The sequence below is a fragment of the Manis javanica genome, chromosome 7, assembly GCF_040802235.1.
Source record: "Manis javanica isolate MJ-LG chromosome 7, MJ_LKY, whole genome shotgun sequence".
Taxonomy (NCBI): Eukaryota; Metazoa; Chordata; class Mammalia; order Pholidota; family Manidae; genus Manis; species Manis javanica.
The window spans coordinates 46330460-46350267 of record NC_133162.1 but is presented as its reverse complement, the minus strand read 5'-3'; the positions used below and the strand labels follow the sequence as shown (position 1 = coordinate 46350267).

At 38.2% G+C, this 19808-nt stretch overlaps 1 protein-coding gene across 9 annotated transcripts in view; it reads right to left on the bottom strand.

Annotated features, from left to right (window-relative positions):
- LOC108385847 (uncharacterized) overlaps positions 1-19808 on the bottom strand; it is a 92897-nt gene that overhangs the window by 22212 nt on the left and 50877 nt on the right. For 6 of the 9 annotated variants that reach the window (XM_073240929.1, XM_073240930.1, XM_073240923.1 and 3 more), the window contains one exon: positions 16414-16573. Coding sequence is in view for 3 of the 9 variants with exons in the window: in XM_073240926.1 (XP_073097027.1) it covers positions 16541-16573 (33 nt within the window). In the remaining 6 variants the exon portion in view is untranslated. Of the gene's footprint in view, positions 1-4355; positions 8932-16413; positions 16574-19808 lie in introns of those variants that run through there. The other 3 variants (XM_073240924.1, XM_073240927.1, XR_012133196.1) reach the window with 2 other exon arrangements.

The following is a 19808-nucleotide window of genomic DNA, read 5'->3' as shown; positions in this document are numbered from 1 at the left end:
AAAATAAGATCCTATGGTTATGTGGTAAATAACATTCTGTGATTTTTGAAAACTAAATTAATCTTGCTTTCAAGGAATAAACTCCAGTTGGTCACATTATATCCTTTGTATGTATCACAGAAGTTGATTTGCTAATAATTTGTTTAAAAAATTTGCATCTATGATCATGAGAGATATTGGCCACTCTTTTTTCCCTCTAATGACTTGCTAGGTTTTGGTGTGAGGGCTATGCTAGCCTCATAAAATGACATGTTCTCAGGTTTCCATTCTCTGAAATAATTTGTTTAAAATAATGCCTTTATGTTAGATAAATTCACCAATGAGGCTGTGTTGGAACTGTGTTTTCTTTCTTGAAAGCTTTTAGATTTCAGATTTAATTTCCTTCAGATCTATATCAATTCATATTTCAATGTCTTTTGTACAGTTTTGGCTAGTTTAGCTTTTTAATGAATTTTTCCATTTCATCCGTACTGTTAAACGTATTGACATGAAGTTGTTACCAGTATCTTCCTATTTCTTTAAGTAAGGTCTGCATTATCTCCATTGCATATTTCCTGATTATTTGTATTTTTTCTTTCTTTCTTTCTTAATAAGTCTTGCTAGAGAATCTGTCAATTTCATTAATCTTTTTCAAAACTGATTTTTATTGGTGTTTTTTTCTCTATTAACCTCTATGATCAATTCAATTTATATCTGTTTATATCTTTATCTTTTCCTTATGATACCTCTTCTTTGGATTTATTTTGCTATTCTTTTTCTGACTTCCTTAATTAACATTTAGAGAATTGATTATCTTCTTTTCTAATATATTCATTTAAGGTTATAAATTTCCATCTAAGGGCTATTTCAGCTGCATTCCACAGGTTTTGATATGTAGCTTTTGTCACCATCATTCAATTCAAAATATTGTATAATTTTCACTGCGATTTCTTCTTTGACTCATGCTTTATGTATAGTTTACTTATAAGTGTTTTCTATATCCCAAGTATTTGGCATATGAAAAAAGTTATCTTCCTATAAATTCTGTAGTTTAATTCCACCATGGCTACAAACATACTTTGAATATATTTAATACTTTGAAATTTGTTAAGACTTACTTTTATGGGGCACCTTATGGTTAAAAATGTTATGTGTATCTTGTGCATATGATATATAATGTGTTTTCTTCAACTGATGAGTGTATAATCTACTTTATATCTTCTATATTCTTACCAATATTTTCCATTTTTAAGTCAGTTACTGAAAACTACATATTAAAATATCCAACTGTAATTGCATTTTTGTCTATTTCTAGCTTTAGTTCTTTCTATTTTTGCTTTCTATATTAAAGTTATATTAATAATTGTGTATAAGTTTAGGATTATTATAATTTCTGTTTTTACATTTTTAAGTGAAATATTCATCTTTATTTGCCATTTTCTTCCATAAAAGTGTTCCTTGCCTGGTGCTAATTCACCTCATCAGTTTTCTTTTGTTTAGTGTCTGCATGCTATGTATTTTCCCACCATTTTACATTTACCTATTTTTGTCTTATATTCAGAGTACATCTCTATTAATTAGCATATAATTGGCTCATTCTGAAAATCCAATCTGATACTCTAAACTGGATTACAGCACTATAATTTCATAGTTATGTGATGTTTGAGCTAGACTTTTACTGAACAGTTTAGTCCATCAATTTTAACTTAATTTCTAATATAATTTAATTCAAATTTTATCTGTTCATTCCACCTGTTCTTTTTCTCCTCATTCCTTCTTTTCTGCTTTATTTTTTATTCATCATTTTCATTACCATTTTATTTACTCAGACATGTTTACATTATTATTTTAGGGGTTATCATATACGTTACAGTATCCATCATTATCCTATTACAGTGAACCTAAATTAATACTTGAATACTTCCCAAGCAATTCACAAACCTCACCACAATTTCATTCCATTTGTCCTCCTGCTTTATTTACTGTTGTTGCTATATATGCATAAGCTCCACAATAAATTATTATTGCCGTGGCTGTATAAACAGTGCTGTGGATTTTACACTTTCTAGAGCTCCTTATTCCCTCTGGCAGTTTAATGTTTCCATTCAGGATCATATTCTTTCAGTGCAAAGAAGTTCCTTTCAAGTTTTCTAGTCATCACACTTCCTCTACATGACTGCAAGCATCTTGCCATTTTCTCCATGACCCCACCCCTATCCCCACTGCCCCAAAACCCTGTATAATCCCTCTTCTGGATTGAAGACAACCTTAGCCTCATCCAGAACTGTCAATGCATCCAAAGAAACAAATAGCAAAAAAAAAAAAACAACAGCTCAACTTGGAAGCACTGTTCATAATCTAGAATTCGTTCACCTAGTTTTTGGTACTTTACAGTATTCTGATATTATTAAAATATGACTTTGAATTGTTTTTCTGGCTTTTGCTAATTATTACAGTGGAAGCATTGGTATCTTGTAACCTACTCTATTCTATCCAGAAATAGAAGCCCCATTATTCAGTTCATTCTCTAATTCAATCTTTATAAAAATTTTACAAAAAATAAATTTGAGAGGTTCTCTAGTAACTATCTTCTCTCTGCCATTGCCTCTTTCTTTACTATATTTACAGGAAAGGTAGCATTTATATTATATAAAAAATAATACATTCAGACTTCTGGTTTTCACTTCAACATGTAAAGGGCTTAGAAGTCATACTCCTTTCTTCACAACAGTAAAAAGCCCAAACTGGAAATGAATGATTCTTCTTAGATTCTTCAGAGAATTGAGTTCACAAGGCAAATTGTATAAATATGAAATCCCTGTCCCTCTGGAGTAATTACAGACAGAATACTTTAATTCTTCCTGATGACCCCACTTCATTTTCTGTGTCCACTCAGGCCAAGCCAGAAGACCATCACCAGTGTAGCCTGGCCCCTTCTTCAGCAGTTTAATGGAGGCCACCTGTCCTTGAAGTAGATGTGGCTCCTCCGGCCCCTGCAAGTGAGGCTCATGGCCTCTCAGGCCCCTTATGCTGTACCCTTCCACGCTTTGAGAGGCTTCAATGGCACAAGAGCAGGTCACAGGCCACATCCCTGAATGTGAGAAAACTCCACATGGAAGCAGCAGCTGGAGGCTGAAACATGGATACGGAAAACGGAGAAGAGAAAAGCTCTCAAACGCATCTTCACTATAGTGACACCCACTCAGTGTCACTGCTTGGGGCCACATTCTGTGAGTTTAAACACATTTGGGGAAAATTTCCGGTGGTTATTTTTATCAGAGTTCCTATAATTGTAGGGAAACTCACTTTCAAATGGCACCCTTTCTCTCAATGAATGGCTTTTGAGATGCTCTAATGTGAAAAGGTAACACACTGGCTGCTGAGATCCCAGGCTTTACTTATGACCTCACTTTCCCCCTACAATCCTTCATCCATATTTTAAATCTCCCAATCTCAACTTTCTCTTTCCATTGCAAAGTCCTATGAGCAGTGTCCAGCTGATTAGCTGGCCTCTCTACTACTGTCCACGCTGTGGTCTCCATTAGAGGGCTCGTTGGGGAGTGACCATTAGAAAAACAGCAGAACATACACATCATACTCATCAACAAAGAGGTCGCTCGGGGGTAGGGGCCGAAAATAAATACAAATGTGTGGGCACATAAGCACACCCCGTCCCCCATCCCCCTTGCAAGTTGAAACTTCTTGCATAATATTATTAAATTTTCCTTCCTACTTCTGAACCAACACATCAGAAGGAATATTTTAGATACTCCAGTACTGGAGGAGCAGCAGAGTCAGGACACAATTTTCAGTACACCCCAGAGGTGGCCCTCGGGTACTGATGATAAGAGCATCAGAGTATTCTGCCCTCAGGGTGGAGAGCACTCTGACATTGTCAGTAAGTAAGCAGGGATTGGAGCATCTGATCTGTGACTACCATAGAGCAGTGGATGTCTGAACTGCTAAAAGATAAACTGAGGCACATTAAAAGTTGTATGAGTTTATTTAAGCAAACGTCAGTTTAAATTGGAGCAACATGTAATAGGGAGTGGTTAGAGCGCTTCACCAACAGAAGCTAGGGAGGGGAAAGACTTTTACAGAGAAGATGCAGAAACTAAGCAGAGAAATTATTTGACTACAGTGCAAGTGCTTTTCTGGTTTGGGAACACCTCCTAGGCTGTTTGTGAGATTGGTTGCTCTTAAGTTTCATTTTCCCAGATTTCAGTACATTGACTCTGGCTTAGGTTTCAGTTGGCTTACATAGGCTGCCAAAACATGACAGCCACCTTCATCTAGTGTTACATTACTTTAACAAGGCCTAGCAGAATTAGAAACAATTTTGTTTTAATCAAAATCCCACATGAAACACCAATACATACAAGAAGTTAAAGGGCAATTTTATTAGAAAATAATTTTTTCATATTTTTGAGAAGTTCAAATATATAACTTTATACAACTAGAGACATAATGTTCTGACAAACTAAAAAGTTTTTGAAATCCAAAGTTATTAATGATAACTATAATCTTTTGTCAGCTTCTCATATTTAATTTACTTTGTTGGTATCTTCTTTGGCTTTGGCTGCCCAATACCAGAATGTCGAGCGATGTGTAAATATTTACAAATGATAGCTGGGTGCAAAGTGCATGATGTGGAATCTTAGTTCAAGTCTACTTGTTGACTCACATGACTTTTAAAGGCCATACCTGTTCTTGGCTCCTCTTGGAGGGACAAAAGGACAGGAAACATGGTCTGTCATCTGGGCAGCAGTGGAAGGAGGAGACCTGGCAGCAGTTCACATAGGAGCCCAGGAGCTATTAACGGTTCCCCAGTGGTAGTTAAGGTGTTGACGTAGCTAGAGCTACGCAAGTTGGTGCAATAGTGGCTTAGATGTGCAATCCTGATTTAGAAGCCTTGCATTCCTAAGAGGAACAAATGTATCTACTTTATTATTATTATTTTATATTTTGTTATCATTAATCTACAATTACATGAAGAACATTATATTTACTAGGCTCCCCCCTTCACCAAGTCCCCGCCACATACCCCATTACAGTAACTGTCCATCAGCGTAGTAAGATGCTGTAGAATCACTACTTGTCTTCCCTGTGTTGCACAGCCCTCCCCATGCCCCCCTACATGCTAATTATACATGTTAATCATAAAACCCCCTTTCTTTTTCCCTGTACTTATCCCTCCCTTCCCATCCATCCTCCCTAGACTGTTTCCCTTTGGTAACTGTTAGTCCATTCTTCAGTTCTGTGTCTCTGCTGCTGTTTTGTTCCTTCAGTTTTTCTTCATTCTTATACTCCACATATGAGTGAAATCATTTGATACTTGTCTTTCTCTGCCTGGCTTATTTCACTGAGTATAATACTCTCTACCTCCATCCATATTGTTGTAAATGGTAGGATTTGTTTTTTTCTTATGGCTGAATAATATTCCATTGTGTATATGTACCACCTTTTCTTTATCCATTCATCTACTGATGGACATTTAGGTTGCTTCCATTTCTTGGCTATTGTAAATAGTGCCATGATAAACATAGGGATGCATCTGTCTTTTTCAAACAGGGCTGCTGCATTCTCAGGGTAAATTCCTAGAAGTGGAATTCCTGGGTCAAATGGTATGTCTATTTTGAGCATTTTGAGGAACCTCCATACTGCTTTCCACAATGGCTGAACTAATTACATTCCCACCAGCAGTGTAGGAGGGTTCCCCTTTCTCCACAATCTCGCAAACATGTGTTGTTGTTTGTCTTTTGGGTGGCGGCAATCCTTACTGGTGTGAGGTGATATCTCATTGTGGTTTTAAATTGGATTTCTCTGATGATTAGGGATGTGGATCATCTTTTCATGTGCCTGTTGGCCATCTTAATTTCTTCTTTGGAGAAGTGTCTGTTCAGCGACTCTGTCCATTTTCTAATTGGATTATTTGCTTTTTATTTGTTGAGGTGCGTGAGCTCTTTATATATTTTGGATATCAACCCTTTATTGGATATGTCATTTATGAATATATTCTCCCTTACCATAGGATGCCTTTTTGTTCTATTGATGGTGTTTCTTTCCTGTACAGAACCTTTTCAGTTTGATACAGTCCCACTTGTTCAATTTTCCTTTTGTTTGCCTTGCCTGGAGAGATATGTTCATGAAGAAGTTGCTCATGTTTATGTTCAAGAGATTTTTGCCTGTGTTTTTTTCTAAGAGTTTTATGGTTTCACAACTTACATTCAGATCTTCGATCCATTTTGAATTTACTTTTGTGTATGGCGTTGGACAATGATCCAGTTTCACTCTGTTACATGCAGCTGTGCAGTTTTGCCAACACCAGCTGTTGAAGAGGCTGTCATTTCCCCATTGTATATCCATGGATCCTTTATCGTATCTTAATTGACCATATGTGTTTGGGTTAATATCTGGACTCACTGTTCTGTTCCACTGGTTTGTGGGTCTGTTCTTGTGCCAGTACCAAATTGTCTTGATTACTGTGGCTTTGTAGTAGAGCCTGAAGTTGGGAATCGAGATAACCCTGCTTTATTCTTCTTGGGATTGCTTTGGCTATTCGGGGTGCTTTGCCGTTCCATATGAATTTTACAACTATTTGTTCCAGTTTGTTGAAGAATGCTCTTGGTGTTCTGATAGGGATTGCACTGAATCTGTAGATTGCTTTAGGCAGGATGGCCATTTTGACAATATTAATTCTTCCTAGCCAAGAGCATGGGATGAGTTTCCATTTGTTAGTGTCCTCTTTTATTTCTCTTAGCAGTGTCTTGGAGTTTTCTAGGTAGAGATCTTTCACTTCCTTGGTTCGGTTTATTCCTAGGTATTTTATCCTTTTTGATGTAATTGTGAAAGGAATTGATTTCCTGATTTCCCTTTCTGCTAGTTCATCGTTAGTGTATAGGAAAGCAACAGATGTCTGTGTATTAATTTTGTATCCTGCAACTTTGCTGAATTCAGATATTAGTTCTGGTGATTTGGGTGTGGAGTCTTTAGGGTATTTTATGTACAGTATCATGTCATCTGCAAACAGTGACAGTTTGACTTCTTCTTCACCAATCTGGATGCCTTGTATTTCTTTGTTTTGTCTGGTTGTCATGGCTAGGACATCCAGTACTATGTTGAATAACAGTGGGGAGAGTGGGCATCCCTGTCTTGTTCCCAATCTTAGGTGAAAAGCTCTTGACTTCTCGCAGTTAGCATGATGTTGGTTGTGGGTTTGTCATATATGGCCTTTATTATGTTGAGGTACTTGCCCTCTATACCCATTTTGTTGAGTTTTTATCATGAATGATGTTGAATTTCGTCGAATGCTTTTTCAGCATCTATGGACATGATCATGTGGTTTTCGTTCTTTTTGATCATGTGGTGGATAATGTTGATGGATTATCGAATGTTGTACCATCCTTGCATCCACTGAAATGAGTCCCACTTGATCATGGTGTATGATCCTCTTGATGTATTTTTGAATTTGGTTTGCTAATATTTTGTTGAGTAATTTTACATCTATGTTCTTCAGGGATATTGGTCTGTAATTTTCTTTCTGGTGGGGTCTTTCCCTGCTTTTCGTATTAGAGTGATGCTGGCTTCATAAAATGAGTTTGGAAGTATGCCCTCCTCTTCTATTTTTTGGAAAACTTTAAGGAGAATGGGTATCATGTCTTCTCAATATGTCTGATGATGAAATTCAGTGGTGAATCCATCAGGCCCAGAATTTTTGTTCTTGGGTAGTTTTTTGATTACCAATTCAATTTTGTTGTTGCTATTTGGTCTGTTTAGATATTCTGTTTCTTCCTTGGTCACTTGTATTTTCGTAGAAAGTTATCCATTTCTTCTAGGTTATACCATTTGTTACCATATAGATTTTCATAGTATTCTCTAATAATTGCTTGTATTTCTGTGGTGTCTGTAGTGATTTTTCCTTTCTCATTTCTGATTCTGTTTAGATATTCTGTTTCTTCCTTGGTCACTTGTATTTTCGTAGAAAGTTATCCATTTCTTCTAGGTTATCCCATTTGTTACCATACAGATTTTCATAGTATTCTCTAATAATTTCTTGTATTTCTGTGGTGTCTGTAGTGATTTTTCCTTTCTCATTTCTGATTCTGTTTATATGAATAGATTCTCTGTTCCTCTTAAAAATAGTTAAAACTAGGGGTTTATCTATTTTCTTTATTTTCTGAAAGAACCAGCTCTGGGTTTCATTGATTTGTTCTACTGTTTTATTCTCAATTTTATTTATTTCTTCTCTGATCTTTATTATGTCCCTCCTTCTACTGACTCTGGGCATCATTTGTTCTTCTTTTTCCAGTTTCAAGTATTGTGAATTAAGACTTTTCATTTGGGATTGTTCTTCCTTCTTTAAACAGGCCTGGATTGCTATATACTTTACTCTTAGAACTGCCTTTGCTGCATCCCACAGAAGGTGGGGCATTGTGCTGTTGTTTTCATTTGTCTCCATATATTGCTTGATGTCTGTTTTACTTTGGTCGTTAACCCATTGATTATTTAGGAGCATGTTGTTAAGCTCCATGTGTTTGTGAGGCTTTTTGTTTTCTTTGTACAATTTATTTCTAGTTTTATATGGTTATGATCTGAGATGCTGGGTGGTAGAGTTTCAATCTTTTTGAATTTACTAAGGCTCCTTTTGTGGCCTAGTATGTGGTCTATTCTGTAAAATGTTCCATGTGTACTTGAGAAGAATGTGTATCCTGCTACTTGTAGGTGTAGAGTTCTGTAGATGCACCATTTGGTCTAGCCTTTTCTTAATAATTCGGGGATACTGATACATAGGAGATTGAGTGTCTCACAGTAATTTGTTGACAAATAATCAAGTTATTTGTCCCTTTTCTCCTTTTTGTTTATCCTTTGTTTTCATGCTGACAGATGCCATCTATGTTTTATCCAGTTTTCCACCTTTGTTTTCTCCACTGTTTCCCTTTTGGTTTACTCTCTCTAGTATGAAGAGAAAAAAAAAATTCAGGAAGTACAACTGTATCAGAAAAAGATTAGAGACGATTTTATTAAAAAGAAATGACAAACATGTATTTATATGTTTAGGTCTAAAGGAAATACATCCAGATGTTCGCAGTTTTCTCTGGATTGTTAATTTATTTATTTTCTGTCCTTTGTAGTATTATTGCCAAATTTCCGCCATGACCATGTGTTTCTTTTATAATTAAAAAATCATTTTATTTAATATTTTACTATAGTTCCTTGGTTTTGAATCATAGCTATGCCATTATAACATGGATGTCATCTTGCTTATATCAACCACCGGATGTCCATGGTTAAAACACCTCACTGAGCATCAATTTCTCCATTTCTTAAATGCCTCCTTCACAGAACTGGGAGAATTAAATGAAATACACTAAGTAGAGTGTCTGGCATGCAGAGAGGGCCTTAAAAGTATCATTCCTGGGGAAAAAGATGGCAGCATGAGAAGTGAGGCAGAAACCTCATTCCAAAACCACATGTAACACAAATATACAGCAAATACAACTAATCCTGAAAGAGCGACCTGAAGGCTGCAGAACAGAGCCTACATTTGGGGAATAGAGAAGAACTCATAGAAAATAGTAAAGTAGCAAAGCTGCTATCTGGTGGGACCCAAGCCTACCCCAACCCCCGCTCACTGGTGGGAGGAAGAGAAATGGAGCAGGCAGGGAATAGAAGCCCAGGACTGCTGAAAACCCAGCCTGGAGATCTGCTGTGGGAGCACAAATCCACAGTACATGGTGCTACGGAGACTAGTGGGGCTGGAAATCAAAGACAGACACAATACTTGGAGAGACTGAGATTCCAGCTGCTTGTGGAAAACAGGTATGCACAACCAGCAGGTCTGGGACAAAAGAAAGGTGGGCACTTTGAAAGACTTCACTACAGTGAGAGGGGTGCAAAAGAGGCAAAGATTTAGGAGGGCTTGCTGCTCATGAGAAAGGGCAGGTAGACAAAATCATCCTGGCACACTCAGCCCAATTGGCTGGAAACTTTCAGGAGCTTCAGATGCTTCATTCCTCTGGCTGGCAACAAAGCCCAAAGGACCCCCACTGTGAAACAACGCCTGCCACTCCTTCCTCAAAGCAGGCATTAGTCCACACACCTGCTGGACCCGCCATCATCCAAGCCAGCCGGAGGGTGGCCCTGCCTATGGCAGCTACAGGGGCATAGTGCAGAGGCTTGTCTCTGTGCATTCAGCCCACTGGATCTGTCAGTGCAGGCAGGCACTGCAGCTGGGAAGTTGGAAACAGATCGTTCCTCACAGCGGGCACTGGTGCCATATGCCTGTAACCCCCACCATTGCTCCAGGTGCTCAGCAGCTCAAGAGAGTAGAGCTTCTGGGCACCAGAGGATGCCGCCTACACAAAGTTATTATTCCACAGGAATCACCAGAAAATGAAACAGCAAACAAATTTTGTAGAAACAAAAATTCAGATGCCAGAAACTGGGCTAAGTGAAACTGAAATCACCAATCTTCTTGATAAAGATTTCAAAATAAAAATCATAAACATGATTATGGAGCTACAGAAAATAATCAAGATCTCAGGGAGGACTTCAAGAAAGAGACAGAAAATTTGAAAAAAAAAGCATCTGAAATGAAACAAACAGGGGAGGGGTTTAAAACTAGATTACATGAGGTAGAGGAAAGGGTCAATGAAATAGAAATCACATAGCAAGAAAAAAAGGAGCTGAGGCACAGAGAGAAAAAAGGATCTCTAGGGCTGGAATAATCACAAGAGAACTGTGTGACAAATCCAAACAGAGCAGTATTTGTATTACAGGGGTACCAGAGGAAGGAGAGAAAAAGAGTTAGAAAGTCTCTTTGAGGAACTAATTGCTGAAAACTTCCCCAATCTTAAAATAAAATTATAGAGATGAAAAACAGATTAGTGATTTCTAGAGACTAGGCATGTTGGAAGGGAAAGGTGGGTTTAACTATAAAGAAGCATGAGGGACATCTTTGTGGTGAAGGAATAGTTCTGTATTTTTATTCCCCCAGTTTTATTGTGATACAACCTGTAACACTGCATGAGTTTAAGGTATACAACATAATGATTTGATATATGTATGTATTGTAAAATGATTACCACAATGAGTTTAGTTAATATCCATCATCTCACATAGTTTCAATTATTTTTCCTTGTGATGAGAACTTTAAGGTTTACTCTCCTAGCAATTTTCAAACACATGACATAATTCTTAGCTGTAGTCACCATGCTGTACGTTACATCCTAAGAATATGTTTAACTTATAACTGGAAGTTTGTACCTTTCTACTACCTTCACGCATTTTGCACACCCCTTATCCCATTTTTGATAACCACCAATCTGTTCTAAGTTCAGGTTTTCTTAGATTCCATATATAAGTGAGATCATACATAAATCTTTGTCTGACTTATTTCACTTGGCCTAAAACCTTCAAGGTCCATCAATGTTTCCACAAACAACACGATTTCCTCCTTTTTTATGTTTGAATATTCCATTATACATACATACACATACACACACACACATGCAAATAGACATAGTATACATATACATACAGCATTTTCTTATTCATCTGTTGATAGACACATAGGTTGTTTCCATGTCTTAGCTTTTGTAAATAATGCTGAATGAAATGGGAGTGAAGATATGTCCATGAGAGAGTAATTTCATTTCCTTCAGATATATACCTGGAAGTAGAATTGCTGGATCATGTGGTATTTTTAAGTTTTGGAGGAATCTCCATACTGTTTTCCATAGTGGCTGTATCAATTTATATTCCCACAGTGGATAGGGGTTCCCTTTTCTCCACATCCTTCCCAGCAATTGATAACTCTTGTCATTTTCATAACAACAATCCTAGTTGGTGTGAGGTCATATCTCATTGTGGTTTTGATTTGCATTTCCCTGATGGTTAGTGTTGCTGAGACCCTTTTCATGTACCTGTTGGCTATTAGAATATCTTCTTCAGAAAAATATCTATTTAGTTCCTTTGCCCATTCATTAACTAGATTATTTGGGGTTTTTTTTTGTTGAGTTATATTATGTGACTTCCTTACATATGCTAGATATTAATATGTATCTTGACGTAGTAGGGCTTGCATGAATCTATACATGGAATAAAATGACACAGAACTATATACATATAGTACCAAGGTCAAATTCCTGGATTTAATATTGTACTGCAATAATATAAGATACAACCATTGGGTAGAACTGCCAAGAGCCTACTTTTTAGTGTTCTGATCACCAATTTCTGAGTGTGTGTGTGTGTGTGTCTTTGTGTTGGGGGAATCCCTGCACCAAAAAGCAATACTCAGACACCAGCTAGGGATCCTAAAACTCAATTAAATTCTGAAACAATCTATCTGAGATATTATCAGACTCCACGGGTTAGGTTTCAGTCCTCTGAGTCTGCTCTCTTCATTTCAGAAGACAGCCACAATCCCAGGTTATTGCCTGTGCTTCTGACCAACCAGCCATAGACTGGATGATTCAACATCCCACCTCCTTGGACTTCAGATGCCACTCCAAAGTCTAGAAGGCCGCCTGTACTTTTGACCAACTGCATATAAATCAGAGGTCGTGGGAAGACCCCAAGATTTCCTCCTCAGGTTCAATTAATGTGACAGTGTGGCTCATGGAAATCATAGAAACATTTTCCTAGCTAGATTACTAGATTTTTTTATGAAAGTTTAAAACTCGGGAAAAGCCACAGAAGAGACGCATAAGGCAACATATGCAGAAAGGGCACAGAGCTTCCATGCCCTCTTCAGGCACACCACTCTCCCTGAAGCTATGTGCATTCACCAACTGGAGGTTCTCTGAACCTAGTCGTTTTGGGTTTTTATGGAGGCTTCATTATATAAGCACGATGAATGAACTCACTGGTCATTGGCAGTTGATTCAACCTCCAGCCCCTCTCCCCTCTCTGGTAGTCTGGGGAGGGACTGAAAGTTCCAACTCTCAAATTGCACAGTTGGTTCCTCTTGCAACCGGTCCCCATCCTTTGGCTACCCAGGGACTATCCAAAACCTGCTTCATTAACACAGCAAAACACACCTTTATTCTTTCATCACTTAGGAAATTCCAAGAGTTTTAAGACCAAACATAGATTTCTTATTATAAATCACACTATCACAGCTACATGGCAAGAAGTAGAAGCTTTTCTGTCTAGAGGATGTACGAAAGCTGTGGCCTAGGGATCTGGGAAATCAATATTCTTGTTCCATTCACACCACCAAACAGCTATAGGACTCTCAAAAAGTCCTTTAACAGTCCCAAGTCTCCGTTGACTCATGCATAAAATAGAGAGAGTAAAAATGTTTGCCATATCTATCTTAAAAGTTATTTTGTGGAGACAAAATAACAAATGTGAAATCTTTAGGAACTATAAAGCAGGGTTTGGTGAACTTCTCTGTAAAAGGCCACAGTAAGCAGTTTAGGCTTTGTGGGCCGCTGTGGTCTCTACTGAGTGTTGTCAATGTAGCACAAAGCAGCCACAGATAACATGGAAAAGAATGGTTTGCTGCAATTAAACTTTCCTTACAAAAACACACAGACCAAATTTGACCTACACGCTACAGTTTGCTAACCCTTCCTAGGAAGGCCTATACAAACGTTATTTTTATGTTTACATCCTTTATCTCATGTGGATAGGAAAGCAGAACAAAATTTAACTTAGAAGAGCTGGCTTCCAGTTCTGTCCATGACACTAATGGCTGTGTTGTTTTGGCAAATTTATTCATCTCACTGGTCTCCTGTGGGGAGAGTTAAGGGGGTGAGGCAGTGTTCCCAGCCCAGGGTGATTAACTGGTGAGACTGAAATGAGTCTAAGGAAAGGCTAGGTCGGGAGAAACCCATTTATGCACATGAAGAATACTGGCTCTGTTCTCCCCTCTGGTGGCCGCTTTCACTCCCCATCTCCATGCAGTCCGTGCACAAGTTCGCCTCTCTACCCGCCCCTTCTGGGAGAAACTCCAGGGGCAGATCCCCAGGGAATGACAGGTGCCACAACAATTATGTTACAGAGGGGAGGAGAGAACAGTCTCTCTCCATCCGTTGTCCCAGAAGCTGAGGGAAGAAACAACTATTGATATGTAAATGACTAAGACCTGGTGAGAGATTCTGGAAATTTACAATTTTACCCCACACCTCCTTTTATTATAATTAGGAAAAGGTGAGCACTATCTCTTCCAAGGTCTGAAGTGTTTAAATCTATCCCCAATTGCTTTGATAATTCTCATGAAATGTGCTTTCTCAGGTTATGAAACCTCAAAACCACTTCATCATTACAAACTCTTTATGAAAGGTTATATTTATCACATAGATCATGGGCATGGATCACTGGTCAATGAATATGAATATGTCTGCTTTACTGGAGAAAAAGTCGATGCTGAAAGGAAACCTAGTTGAAAGAACTTTAATGGTGCAGCAAATTTATTTTTGGCATTTTATATTTTGTTGAGCTCCCACGTCAGGTTTCTTAAAAAATGAAATTTAACCAAGTAAATCTGAAGATTGTATTGGCTTTTTAAAATGATTCATGACTCAGGGAGCATCCCATCTAGCAAGCAGAGGGAGCTCCTTTGAGTTGCAGAACAGCAAAGGTTTGCAAAGGCAGAGAAGGAGTGGATAAAGGAAATTATTAGCAAAGAATTTGTTGTTTTCAGCAAGTTCACCCTCCTAGGATTGACTGGGAAATTCCATATCGACTGCTTAATGGTTACAGTCCCGGAGGGGGTTGAAACTGTAGTTACGTATTGTGCAGAGGGAGGCTTTAACATAAGCGACTCCATTTTGGGCCCATGGTTTTCTTTTTAACAGGTTGCATAGTTTAACTGGAAAGTACTCGATTCCTTTAAAATGCAGTGCTTCGGTGCTTCTGAATTTCTTAAAGTTTCATTGAAGTATGTATTTTATTAATTCGGCATGATTATTTAAAAGATATTCCAGTTAACATAAACTATTATTTCAAAAAAGGGGTTAAAATGTATTGAAAATTAATATATAATTTGTTAGAAAATCCAAAGAGCTGTCATTAACTATAAATTGCTTTACATACATTAGCGGTGGTTACATGCTTAAAAATAGAAGAGCTGATAAAATACATTAATTATAAATGTATTTGAATTTTTCATATGTATTTCATAAAATTCATGATAATTACAATTTTGGGAATTTTTCTGGAAGACAAGAAAAATCTGGAATAGTGCTTCCTAGCACTGCCAAAACTCAATAAACAGCTGATTAATGTTAAAAATAATATTAAGAAAATCTGTATAAACTAAGCCCAAAGTCAGCAGAAGCAAGGAAATAACAGTTATGAGAGCAGAAATAAACAAAATAGAGAATAGAAAAAAAGACAAAACGGAACTTATCTTTTGAAAAGACAAACAAAATTGACAAACTCTTGGCTAAACTAAGACTCAAATAAAATCAGAAATGAAAGAGAACACATTACAACTGATGCCACACAAATAAAAAGAATTTTGTAACTCCAGAGGGAAAATTCCAGCGTACAATACCTTTGAAATCGAAATCAGTCAAAGGCAGAAATAAAGTGGGAGAAACCCATTTATTTCTTTCAAGCAGTCATCCACTTCTGCTCTGCCATGTCTCTCATGACCCAGCTACAGAAAAAGAAAGAGCTCCACCCAACCACTCCAGTCCAGATAAACCCACACTTGCCCTTCTAATTACCTATTGATACGGAGATGAACAACTTCTCTCTGCCCCTTGGAATCCTATTGATATGGAGATGCACTAAGGCTAGGCAAGAGATTCTGGAGATGTTGTAATTTTGCCCACAGATTGTAAGACATTATTATGAATAATTATATGCCAACAAACTGGTTAACCTAGAGGAAAAGAAACATACAACCTATCAATACTGAATAATGAAGAACTACAAACCTTAACGGACCAATAATGAACAGAGACACTGAATCAAGAATCCAAAATCTCCCAGCAAAGAAATATCCAGGACCAGGTGGTTTCATTACCAAATTGTACCAAACGTTTAAAGAGAAATTCATGCTAATCCATCTCAAACTCTTTCAAACAATTGAAGAGGGAACAATTACAAACTCATTTTATAAGGTTTGCATTACCTGGATACCAAGGCCAGACAGAGACACTGTAAGCAAGGAAAACTACAAGCCTTATCCCAGGCGAACATAAACGCAAAAGTCCTCAAGAAAACACTGGCAAACTCAACTGAGCAGCACATGAAAAGGATCATAGGGAAATGTACGCATTTGCATGAGGGTTTAGAATCACCAAATGTGAAGATAATTTCCAGCTTTATGAGATTATAAAGCCAAGAACTGGACATACTACTTCTTGAACATATTAACTGAAGGATTTTTAAAATGTTCTTTGTAGGCAGAGTACAGTAGAGAACACTGAACATATTCTAAGACATGAATGAAAAAAATAAAGTGATACAGACCTTTTAATAGAGTACGAAGTTTTTTAGCAGGTTTTCAGAGATGAGGAAACTCGCAGGGCCAGAGTCCTGACTCAACTGTATTATTACGTTGGTTAGTGGCACAGCTGAAACTTGAGGCTGGGATGCTTCATTTTATGCTAAGTTTTTTTCCACCTTGAAGCTACATAAAGAGAGAAAAGTAACATGAGAACACTAAAAACAATATAGATAATACCTGAATGTTGAACTATAAGCAGGGCTTTCTTTAAAAATGCACAGACGTAGTCAACGGATGCTGCCTGAAAGAGGTGAAGAGAAAGGAAGTGAAGGACGGGAGACGCACATCATACTATGTACTGGAAGGAAGAAATTTGCTCTACCCCTCGAGGTTCTTCTAGCCGGTCTAAGAATCAAATTGACATGACACAGATTAACAGGACAAAAATAAGACCACACAGAGTTTATTTACATATGTTCAGGGAAGCCAGAGACATGGATCCCAAAGACAACCAGGGACCATGAGGCATATATGTCATGTCATCCTGAACCAAGGAGAAGGGGGTTCTATGGGTCTGAGATTGCAAAGGAAGCGGGAAGTAATTCACAGGAATATGAAAAGAGTAAATGTTTGTAAAGAGAATACTTGATGGGCCACAACAGGCTTTGTCACACTCCTTCCTGTCTACCACCCCTCGTTCACAATATGATATAGCCATCTGTGGTGACGGCCCTCCTCCCAGAGCAGTACCTCCATCTCAACACTTTTTAAGCAGTTGTTGTGGGGATATACAAGTATCTTCCTGAGTCTCCTGGGCCTTGATAGTTTTCAGCTCAGAATAATCTGCACGCCCAAGTGCCACATCTTGGGGTGGATGGTCTGCCTTTGGTACCTACGCAGGCAGTGGGAATGCCCGGCAGCAGTCCTTTCAAAACAACAGGAATTAACTGTGGAAGAGTCTTAGATCCTCTCTTGACTTGGGAACAAAATAAATATTGTCTAGTCCATTCACGTATCCATTCATTCAGCAAATGTTTCTCAGCACCTACTGTGCACAATTTCCAGTGCTGAGTCTCGTAAACATGATAAAGAAGAAAGGTGAGCCTCTGGCACTCCAGGAGCATATGAGCCAATAAAGGAGGCAGACGTTTAGCTTAGCAACAGCAAAACTACAGGTGCTATTTTACAGAAAGTAGTGTGTGTGGAGAAACTTGCCTAGTCAAGGAGATTGGCTGAGAAAAGACGACTTGCCAAGAGGAGGGGCATTCATGTGACTCCAAGGGATTACTCAGAGCTACCATGCAAAGGAGGAGAAAAGAGAGTCCCAGATGAGGAATTCCTTCTCAGTTCCCATCTCTCGACCTCTCTGCATACTCAACAGAATTGGCACATCTTCCTGCTTGGACCTCATGATATCACCAGGCACCCTTTTCAGTCCTCTATGCAGGCTTAGCCTCTATTCAACATCTTGATGTTGCTCAGCCCTGCATCCTCTCCTATGTCTACTTTCTCACATTTGGCGATTCTATCCAGATCACTAGTTTTGATCTCCAGGCCTGTCCTTACCACTGAGCTACCAACTAATGTATCCAACCACGTATTTCAACTTTCTGCCTGTAGTTTTTTAGACATTTCAACATAACGTGGCTTGCCTGCGGTAGCCGTCCACCTCTCTTCCATCCTGTGTGTTGAGCATACGAGCTCTCTTGGAACACACTACCGTCAGCAAGAGCAGCCAAGGTTGGGAAGGAGAGCAAAGAGCTATTTAACCTAAGTTACTATGGCTGAGTAAGTACTATTCAGCTTGGAGTACGCATTAAAGGAGAAAAACAATATTCCAAACCAATGACGATCTTCTTGATTTTTCACCTTATTTGTTCTCTTAGTAATAATGATCTCTCTAAATCTTAGGTGGTTTTTATTTTATTCTTTATTCTTTCATGAGTAGTTCAAATTTTTATAAAACGTAAACGATATCCAAACTCAACAATGAATCATCTTTAATCATACGTACTCTTCATCAAGTTAGAGACCAGACTTGGTTTTGCATGGCTCCTCCGCCCCACCTAGGTGGACATGTATAGCCACTGATATCGTGCAGCGATCTGAATGAGTCATTATGAAAGCAAAAGACAACAAAACGGTTTCTAACTTTTTGGAATCCTTAAGTATATGGCCTCTCCCTTCACTGAAAAGAATCCATTCTGAACCAAACCACATCCTTCTCTGACAGTTTTTTTGTTGCAAATATGAAATACAGTAATGAAAAGTATGAATAGCTCAACTCTCAGACTGATTTATGATGACAGTTCTCTGATACAAGGTAAAGGAAGAATTGAGCAGATTCTGTGAAGTGAACATTCCCTATTATGTTCTTCCCCTGTGTTGATTAAGCACGTGTTAGGTAGTTTGCAGACTAGTACCTCTGAGACCTGTGTTGTGCAGAATGACTTACGGCTGTTAAATGTTATGCTTTTCTCAATGAAAGCCCTGATATGAATCCTGATTGAGAATCTTTGAGGTACAAAGGAAAACACCTCTTGGGCTCCCAGGGTGAGTCATGGACTAATCCTGAGGCACCTCTTAGATTTTACAAAATTTTCGTTAAGAAAAATAATCTGCATTGGGGGACTTCCAAAATTTATTAAATATGCTATAGACAATACCAGTCTATTTAAACAGCCTAGCCCATTACACTACCACCCTACTCTATTATTCCCCCAAAAAGATATTTTCACTGAGTCCTGTATATAGAAAAGAAATGCTCCACATTTGGAGCCTAATATTTAAGGCCTCTTGGAAACTGGAGCATCTCATCCATGTCCATGGCTTAAACTAATACAAGTGTATGACTTCAAAACCTACAGCTTTTGACAAAATTTCACTTCTGATCTCTCTAATCAAAGACACTACTCAATTTTATTTCCTAGTTACCTTGCAGGTGACTCAAAATCAACATGCCTAAAACACAACTTGTCACCTTCAATAGAACCATTCTTCCATTGATATCCTCTGCTTCTCTGAGTGAACACCTGGTATCTCAGACCAGAAGCCAAGAAGTTATCCTGGAGTCATTCTTTTTCCTTCCCTGTCATATTCAGTCCATCACTAAGTTCTTTGAGTTCTTCTCCCTGAACATGTTTACAGTCACTCCTACCTCCACACCACCAACCCTGCTGCCCTACTTCAGGCCTTCATCAAATCCCAACTGCAAATTTATAACAGCTTCATTACTAGTTGCTTTTCCTCTGGCCATGTCCTCCGTTCCCCATCAGATAGTCATACTACTATGGGAACATGTGTCATGGGATTTATCTTTCTGATTCATAAATCTGATCACATCACTACCATTTTCAACTTCTTTAATGGTTACCTATCACTCCACATTACCTAAACTCCTTTGCATGGCTTACAAAGC